Here is a 9,757-nt window from a genome sequence, read left to right on the forward strand (position 1 = left end):
TCATACTATGAATTCTAGCACTAAGTCCTCAAGAACTAGTTGCTCTTTCCTGAAATCCTTCTTCCTCATGAAAGTAATCTGCAATAGAGATTTAGTGAAAAATGAAGAATGACCGCTACCTTCAGAATTATTAAAGTGACAAACTAAAAATAGGCACCAAGAGAAACCAAAGAGAGGCTTACCCCACGCTGGACTCGAATCTCTTACCACAGTCATCCACACTCAACACACATTAGCAAATCGACATCTAAATCCCTGACCAAAAACAAATCAAATCCCTGACTAAATGCCTATCAGAGTTAATCAAACTAAATACTAAATGGTAGCCGTTTAATCAAGCTAAATGTCTGGTTTAAGGCATTCAAGCAGTAGAGTTAATCAAAAAAGAAAGTCAATGATTACCAAGCATCTCAGGCAGGGGAAAGTTACAGCAGACATCAAAATTCAGTAGAATCGTGGTAAACACAGAAACTTGATTTATATAACTCAAAACTGTAGAAACAAGTAAACCACATTTCAAACATCAGATTCTATCTTTTCAACCAAGCTTTGTGTGCTATCATAATTAATTACGCCAAACTTACATTCCCACTCCGGTGAATATAAACAGATACAACTTTCCAGTGAAGATCGCCTGCACCATCAACGTCCGAAATCAATTTCAAGATACTCTAATATATATGTATAGAGAGAGAGAAGGTTGATTTACCGTAAATAAAAACAAGTTATCTTCATATGAGTATATAACAAACCAAACATAAATCGAAAATCTACAGACTGATCCATCACATCACATTTGTGGGATAACAAGATTATAAAGTATAGTTCTGGCAGTTTGGCACTAAACTAAACTAAACCAATATACCTTTGGCATCAAGTTCTACATCTATCATCACAGTTAAAAGATCAACTCAATCACAAAAAGTTTAGAGATCTTGTTTCTTGCTAAATTTAGTTTATGCAGGAACAAGATTATTTGGAAAATCCAAGTATAGGAAGTTTTGTAGGCCTCAAAGGTTACTATTTATGCTTAAATTAAAGAAATCCAAATACATACTAAGTTGTTGTGGCTCACAGCCATGTTGCTGAAGGCACTCCCTCCTGCTCTGCTCAATGCATTGAACAATCTCTCACCCCAATCCTCTGTCAACTGAAATCACAACATATCATTTGAACTTGTGAGAATCAACTTTACCAAGTCTGCAACACAATTTCATAAAACAGATTCCAAAAACAAACAATTCATAAAAAACTACACTTACTCAAGCACAATTTTTTACACACAAAGCAGCCCCTTTCATATCTAACTCAAGACATACCCACTTTGTTTATTGTTCTTGAGAATCCTGATGTTCTTGGGAATAATGCAGCTTTTATTAATTCTAAAATTGGAAAAACATATAGTATATGTTCCAATTTGCTCATTTAGACTTTATCTCAATAATATAAAGAAAATTAGGTGCTTTTAGTTTCTGTTTTAATCACTACAAAGTGCAACAAATCTCATTCATGTTAATGGGAAATAAGGACAAAATACAAATAATACTATATATTCAATAGTTGTATTCATTTAAACTTACTTGATGTATAGAACTCCCAAAAGATCAAATGTGACATGCAATCCCACAGGTGCCTACAGTCAAGAAAAATAAGTAATGTTAAGCATGCACGAGCGCTTCAACCTTTCCAAAATGAAATATGAAATTACAAGCATGAAGGCGTTATCAAAGGCAATTGATTGGGAGAAGTAACATAAAAAGGAAAATTTAGGAAATTTTATTACTTTAGATTTTACAAGGCAAGTTGGGGCATTTCTTAAGCATTCTGCAGCTACCCCTCTGTAAGCTCTAACTAATCCTCCAGTGCCAAGTTTGATTCCTCCAAAGTACCTAACCAAAGAGAAACAAATCAATTGACCGATAGAACAATGACTAACAGACCTACAGCTAGTTCAATTCAAGCAGACACGAATGTTTGTGAAGGAGACCGCACTAACGTATTCCCGGGCCATTACATGCAATTGTTGTTTCAGGATACATTTTTCAAATGCTTGGATAAAGCGGGATATACTGCATATCAACATAGACATGTCATCATAATACACAAAGTCACAAACATAATACCTGATAACAACCACCATAACTCTATCTATCCCTGAAGACTCAATTGCTGATTGTATTGGCTTGCCAACTGTTCCAGATGGTTCACCATCATCATTACTCCGAAATTGATCCCCAATCTAAAACCAAGTACAAAATAAAATATCAAGATTTCAATACAAATGAGCTACATTTTGCACCTAATGCACTGATTGATGTGAAGTTTCCATTTTCTTGATGTGAGATTTGTCATTTTTTCTGATCATTTCCTAAGAAAAATGTTGATTGCCATCATGCTTAGTTAGGGCAGAGAATCATTTCCCCATTAAAGAAGTACGGACAGGATCAAGCTCAACAAAGAAACCATAAACACATAAATTCCTGCAACCTTAAATGCTGATGACGTATAGCAGCATGCAAATATAGAGAAACAAAATCAGACCTTGTAAGCCCAACAATTGTGAGTGGCACGGGGTTCACGGACCTGCTCGGCAGAATCCCATCAAAATAAATAAGTTATAATTAAAAAAAATGCGTCTCGAAGTTAAAACAAAAAAACAAAAAATGACGAAATGGTTGGGGAAATTGACCTCAGCAATGAATGAGAAAGTGGAGCGCTCATCAGAGATAGGGGCAGCAATGGCGATGAATTTGCTTTTCTTGATTTCTTTATCGAAAGAGACTCTCTCTTTGAGCGTGAAGAAGCGGAGAGCATTGACAAACCTTTGGCCTTGGTGCGTGGAGTTGTAAAAATGAAGAGGTGACAAGTGAGCGGCAGCGGCATGTGCTGCCGCTCATAAATTAAGCAACTTCTTTTCATAAAGTAGTGTTCAATATTCTCAAAAAAAAAAAAAAGCAGTCTTCAATTCAGAATAACCAAGAACAAAACGATGAACTGAAACAAGAAAAAAAAACTAGCGAAAATTCAAACCATAAATCCCTAAAATTCGAGTCCAAAATGCCCTAAAATTTGCTACCTAATGCACTCTTCAATTTCATTTAGTTGTTACCTGAAGAATGAGGGCGACTGTTGTCGGAGTCAGAGGCCAGGGGCAGTGGTGGTGCGATTGGAGCGGTGGTGGGCGCTGAGCCGACGACGGAGGTTGCTCTGCCCAAATTCAAAAATTACGCAAAGATAGAAATACATATAGAAAATGGAGAGAGAGAGAGTATACCGTGGTGGTGGAAGCGAAAGAGAGGTGATGGGGATGGGGGGCGACGCCAGCAACGATGGGCGGGCTCTAGGTCGCGTAGCTCGCCGGTCTCCCTGAGATGGCGACGGCTGAGTTGTACCGAACAGAGAAGAACTAGGGCTCGACCAATCGAACAGAGAAGAACTAGGGCGCGGGGCAGCAGCGAGAGTGGGCGGCGACGGGCCGGCGTGGGGCAGCGGCGCCGGCGGCTGAGTCGAGAGGGGAGAGAGAGAGAGTCGAGAGACAGGGAGGACGAACAAACTAGGGCTTGTAGTTTTGGGGTTAATTTCTAAATTTTCTAAATAAAATCTATTCCTTTTTTTCTTTTTTCTTTTTTCTCTTTTTTCACTTTGAATATTCAATTTTTGGTATTTAGATTTCTAATTTAGATTTTATATAAGTGTTACTTAATGATAAAACAAAAAAAAATGTTACTATGATTTTTTTATTTTTTAAAATCTATATCTAGGAATAAATTCAAATTTTAGGGTAAACAATTTATTTGTTATTTTTAATATAATATAATATAATATAATTTTTAAAAAATTAATAAAAAAATTATACATAACAATTTTTATTGACGCTCATACATAACGGTTCAAAAACCATTGTAAATGACTCTTATACATAACGGTTCTTTAACGTTATGAATAAACCGTTATAAAAGATGGTCATAGATAACGGTGGCACAACGGTTTTGTAATACCGTTATGTATGCAACTAATAGATAACGCAAAAACATAACGCATTTTTTCAAACCGTTATCTATGCATATAGACAACACTACATAGATAACGGATTTTTCCAAAACCGTTATCTATTCCTAAAAGTGCGCTCATACATAATGGTTTTTGAAAAAAACCGTTATCTATGTACTGTTATGTATGTAAACTTTTGTAGTAGTGCATGCTTCATGTAGGGGCTCGTCCACTCCTTGGGTGAATTCCATGATTTGCGTTCTGAGCTCCTATATCTTGTGGTTCGGATAGTACTTTAGCATGAACTTCTCACAAGCTTCTCCCCAAGTGGTGATAGAATTGGGCGGCAGAGTTAGCATCCATGTTCTCGCCCGATCTTTAAGTGCATAGGGGAAGCACTTGAGCTTAAGTTGGTCCTCCGTGAGCTTCAGCAATGGAATGGTTTGAACTTGTGTGCAAAAATCACGGATGAATTGTAGGGCATCTTCACTCGGCATCCCATAGAACAGAGGTAGAAGACTTGAATCATTCGGCTTTAGATTGTAATCTCTGACGGCGGGTGGAAGCACAATAGCCGATGTGTTGGTGTCTCCGATGACGGGCCGGGTGAAATCTCCCATGTACTCCATGATCTGATCCATACACAACACTTAACACACGGATTAAACGCACCGGGTGGGAGGAAAAGAAAAGTAAAAAAAAAATAAAAACGTAAAGTAAAGAAAACAAGAAAAACGGAAAGAAAAGTGACACAATTAAACGCCTAAAACCTTCCCCGGCAACGGCGCCAAAATTTGACTCAACCTAGAACACCTCTAGTTTGACTTGCAATAGAACAAGGACATCCTAGTGATGGTAAGTTGACCCAGTGTCATCTCTCAAGGAAGATCTTTAAAAGCTTTTAATTATGTCACAAGAAAGCAGTAAAGGTTGGGATTATTAACTAAAACTTGGAAAGTAAATTTACGTGAAATTAAACTTAACTAGGCAAAAAAGAATTATTAACTAATGCTCGTAATTTAAACTTAACTAAAAACTTAATCTTAAAATTATCTAGGCGAATTAAACTATTAAACCCTAGGCAAGAATTTAAAGAACTTAAATTAAAGAATTAACTAGACAAATCAAATTTAAATAACTTTAATCAAAACTTCTAATCTAATCTAACTAGGCAAAAACTAAATTTGCAGAATTTAAAGAAAGCATAAGTAAAAGCAAATAAATAAACTTGATTAAAGAAATACCGTAATTCGTCTCGAGAAGTAATCTGTCACGTAATTACAACTCTACACGGGAACTAATCTAAAACATGAATTTAAAGAACTATAAACTAAACTAACTAGAACAAAAATCGAAACTAGAACTATGAAAGCAATAAACCTAAGCTTTAGCTAACTTGGCGAAACTAAAGATTAGGGCACGAAATTGATATTTTACAATGAAAAGTATGACCCTATTTATAGACTTCAAATCCTTCTGGATCACCATGGAAGTTGCCATGCAAAGTAGAATTCTAAAGGCAATAGAATCGTGCAAGATAAGGCAACTTCCAGCTGTGACGCGTGCTCTGGAAATCATCTCCTCCCTAGCGGAAATCGTGGCTCTCGCCAGTGGAACGGCTTCCGCTCTGGCTTTCTCCAGCGGAATGGGTCGCCAGCGGAATGGTGATTTCTCTGGCTATCGCCAGAGGAGCGGTGATTTCTCTGGCTATCCAATTCCGCTGTAATGGACTTCTATCCCCTCTGCTCTGACTTTCAACTTCTCTGGTGATGACTTCGCTACACTGGATTCTTGATTTCGCTGACTCCAGAGAAATGGTGATTTCTCTGTCGTTTGATTCCTCTGCACTTATGACTCCAGCAGCGAAGTGATTTCTCTGGCGCTTTTCGCGCTCGCCTTGATTCCTCTGACATTTCCGATTCCTCTGGCGCTTTTTCAGAGGAATGGTTATTTCGCTGCTCGGGAGCTTGGATTTCTCTGGCATCCCATTCCGCTGCTCTGGCATGTGGGGCTTTCTTTCTCTTACATGCCAGAGTATGCACAAAAACACGATTCTTAGCCCAAACTCTCCAGAATTTGCACTCTTCATTTCGAAAACCTAAATCTCCTGCAAAGCATAAAATACACCATAAAACGCACCAATTTCCAGAAGATTTAACTTAAAATATGCACATGCAAACCCCTAAAATTAGAACAATTAAGCATAAATCAGTAATATGAGTAAAGAATTGAGAATGATGTTAGAGCTAAGATAGAGATGTTATTTGTTTTCGAGTAGAGACGAAGTGCGAGAGATAGAGTCGAGATAGTGATTGAGAATTTCTATAGAGAGGATTAATCTAGAGTGACGATTAGAGTAATGACGAGTGATGATATGTTTTAATGTGATTTATTTGACGTTATGTGATTTATATGATACGTGCACACTTATGTTATTTGAGTCAGTATAATTTTCGAAATTAGCATTTATATTTTGAATTGCCGTCGTACACTTCTATACTCACAATCAATTTTTAATTCCTTTCTCACATGTGGATAATTAGCCGGATTAGGCTTGCTGCTAAGGGGGAGACAAGTTACTATTGAGCATTAAATGCTACTTATCTTATGGAATAAGAATCTTGTTAAAACCGAAGCATCTCTCTCTCTCTCCGTCATTTCTCATCATATTCGGCCCTTCAACTTCTTCTCTCTCCCTCAAGACATTCTCTCTCTCCTCCATTGGAGACTAAGCTCAAAGCTTCACCAGTCACAACTGAGACAAAATACTCCGCAAAATCTAGCCTTAAACACTTTCCACGCCTGTTTCAAGAAGATTTGTTGAGTTACAATCTGAAGAAATCAATAAAAGATGCCCTTTTTCTTGAAACTCTTTGAGTAAGTGTTCTGATCTTTTGAGTCTAGACTTGCTGTGAGGAGTATGTGATGATAGGTGTGAGTAATAAGATGTTTTAAGCATGAGAAATTTCCCCTTCTCCTTTCTTTTTCATTTTCGAAAAACTTGGGTGCGTGCCCTGTAAAAATCCTTCTTTTCTTAAATGGAGATGTGAAATGTGTTAATTATGTTGCTTTGTGTGTTATGTAATGCTTTGAAGTGATTAAAATGTGTTTTTGCAAAACCGAGTCTTGAGGCATGAGTTTTTACAAAATTTAGTTGAGATAAGATTTTGGGAAAAAAAAACCTGTCAGTGATGTCTTGCAAGATGTTTTGATGTTGAGTAAGAACTCGTGATAGGATTAACGTGTTTTTGATGATTTTAGATTCTGTAGAGTTCGTGAGTGAGTTATGATGATGTATGATAAGTTTCGATGTTTTTGAGTGTTTGATGATGTTTGAGAAAGAAAAAGTTGATGAGTTTTTCGAGTTGCTCTTGACTACATCGTTCTGTCTTGAGTCCTGCTCTACTCAACCGAGAAGTCATTCCTTGGGCATGCCGGAGAAATCGTTTCCCCGCTGGCATGCCAGAGAAATCGTTTTCCCACAGGCATGCCGGAGAAATCGTTTCCCCTCTGGCACGCCAGAGAATTCATTTCCCCGCTGCCCTGCCAGCGAGTTCGATTCCTCTGAGCTCGATTCCTCTGAGCTCAATTCCTCTGAGAACGATTCCTCTGAGTTCGATTCCTCTGAGTTCGATTCCTCTGACGATCGATTCCTCTGACGTTTGATTTCTCTGGCAACAGCGAGTTCGCCATTCCTCTGGCATTTCTTCGCTGCTAAGCCAGAGAGTTCATGATTTCGCTGCCTTGGCAAGTTGATTCCTCTGCCCTGGCGAGTATTTCTCCGCTGAGCTTTTCCACTCTGACCACCGAGCATTTCTCTGCTCTGGTCCCCGACTCAAACTTGTGTTTGCTTACTTGTGATATGTTTATGAGTGAAGTTGTATGCTTAAGTGTTTATGCATGCTTATGTGCTTGATTGCTTTTAATCTAGCCTTTTAAGCGTTAAGTTGAGAATAAGATTAGAGTTTATGGTCATAGAGTCGAGTGATTAGACGGAGATAAACTGAGAATAATTATGATGAGTGTTATGATAAGATTAAGGTTAAGCTTTTTGTGAGGAAGTTTCTAACTAATTCCTCACTTGTCACATGCACTACTCCGACGTTACAACTACAGAGACCAGTCGATGACGTAATTGAAGATCTTCCCGAGTACCACCTACAGTAAGCCGAGCACTACAGGTGGGTAGTATGTTGAGAATATGTTGAGTATGAAATTATACCAAGTTTTCTAAAATGATTTAGTGATGTTATGAGCTTATCAAATGTTGAGTTAAAATGATGTTTATGAACTGTTTGACTTGCCAATATTTCTGATGATGAACTTGTGTGTTACCCTCTACTGATGAGACAAATTTGGATCCTGCCACAAGCGGGGTTGTGTACACAGAGGTGACTGTGAGCCGTCTTCGGGTTGGCCGGTCACGGTGCTTGAGAAGGAGGCCTACTTCTCAGTACCTTGGTTACGATGATGAGTTGTAGATGCGGTACATACATGTTGATTATTCTGTCTGCAGACACTTATTTATGATGTTTGATTATGAAAACTACATACACAGCTTCTTTGACGATTAACTTAATTTCTGTGTATTGCTGATGTTATGGCAAGCTTCAAACATATAGCTCTAAGAGCACTTCTCTTGTATTTCGGCGCCTGCCCACTGAGTATTATGTACTCACGCCCTGCATATATTTCTAAATGTGCAGGTTAAGCATGGACGGAGGATGGCGCGGTGTTGGCAGGGATCGTTGTTTCGAGTGATCACCTTTTGATGTCTTTTCGCCTTTATGGCAGCATAATGTTTATGAAGTTGTTCTTGACTTACTTAAGAAATACACTCCCGGCTATATGTCTCCATACATATAGTTCGATCACCTTTTGTTGTGTAACTCTGTATATATTAGAATCCTTGTACATGTTTGAACTACAACCATTTATTTATGTTGACACAAAACTCCAATGCTTGACTTTTATAGAAATGCCGATGTTGATAATCTAGAAGAATGTTAAAGTTATTACAAGTTGTTTTCGCTTCCGCACAAAGATGAGATTAGTTTTCCAGCCTTTGTTTCCTTCGTTTATTTTAGTCGTATCGATACCCGGTCTACGCTATCACTGGCTAGGCGGCGGGCTGCGACAAGAGAAGATGGCTTGAGTTAGTGAAAGATTATGATTGTGGGATCAATTATCACCCGGGAAAGGCTAATGTTGTAGCTGACGCTTTGAGTAGAAATAATCAAGTAGAATTGGGATTTCTCATTACCCAAGAAAAGGACTTGATCAAAGAATTTGAGGGGATGAAAATAGAAGTTATTTTACCACCACAAACGACAGAGATTGTCATTGCCACATTGAGTATTGCATCTGATTTGCGATCAAGGATTATCGAGGCGCATCGAGAAGATGAGAAAATGGAGAAATTGCGTGTGAAGATTCGAACTGAGAAAATGGAAGGTTATCAAGAAACGGCAGACAATGCCATCTTATACGAAAGAAGATTATGTGTGCCTGATAAAGATGAGTTGAAGAATGAAATTTTGAGCGAAGCTCATGACACTCCCTACACTGCACACCCAGGAACCACGAAGATGTACCAAGATCTGAAAACTAGGTTTTGGTGGGAATGAATGAAGAGAGAAATAGCAGCTTTCGTAGAAAGATGTTTAGCATGTCAGCAAGTAAAAGCACTACACCAACGATCCTATGGCAAACTACACTCGTTAGAGATTCCAGAGTGGAAGTAGGATCACATAGCTATGGACTTTGT

General features: G+C 38.2%; 1 protein-coding gene across 1 annotated transcript; it reads right to left on the reverse strand.

The window, feature by feature from the left end:
- On the reverse strand, positions 1 to 5,995 carry LOC131023089 (uncharacterized). The gene is made up of 11 exons (XM_057952632.1): positions 5,902 to 5,995; positions 2,690 to 2,886; positions 2,542 to 2,583; positions 2,124 to 2,239; positions 1,709 to 1,889; positions 1,581 to 1,633; positions 1,320 to 1,382; positions 1,196 to 1,200; positions 866 to 886; positions 585 to 634; positions 1 to 78 (listed from the first exon to the last, which is right to left on the reverse strand). Exons 1-11 carry the CDS (start codon positions 5,993 to 5,995, stop codon positions 1 to 3), a joined length of 900 nt encoding a protein of 299 aa, XP_057808615.1.
- Between the last annotated feature and the right edge of the window lie 3,762 nt (positions 5,996 to 9,757).

This window comes from Salvia miltiorrhiza, chromosome 4 (assembly GCF_028751815.1).
Source record: "Salvia miltiorrhiza cultivar Shanhuang (shh) chromosome 4, IMPLAD_Smil_shh, whole genome shotgun sequence".
Classification (NCBI taxonomy): Eukaryota; Viridiplantae; Streptophyta; class Magnoliopsida; order Lamiales; family Lamiaceae; genus Salvia; species Salvia miltiorrhiza.

Bases quoted from the DNA above. Each gene is read 5' to 3' on its own strand.
- LOC131023089 (XM_057952632.1), bottom strand. From the start codon at position 5,995: ATGCCAGAGCAGCGGAATGGGATGCCAGAGAAATCCAAGCTCCCGAGC. The intron at 2,887-5,901 runs GTCAGAGGAATC...TATGAGCGGCAG, and splicing joins GCGCCAGAGGAATCGGAAAT to CACATGCCGCTGCCGCTCAC. The intron at 2,240-2,541 runs GTCTGATTTTGT...ACTTGGTTTTAG, and splicing joins ACAATTGTTGGGCTTACAAG to ATTGGGGATCAATTTCGGAG.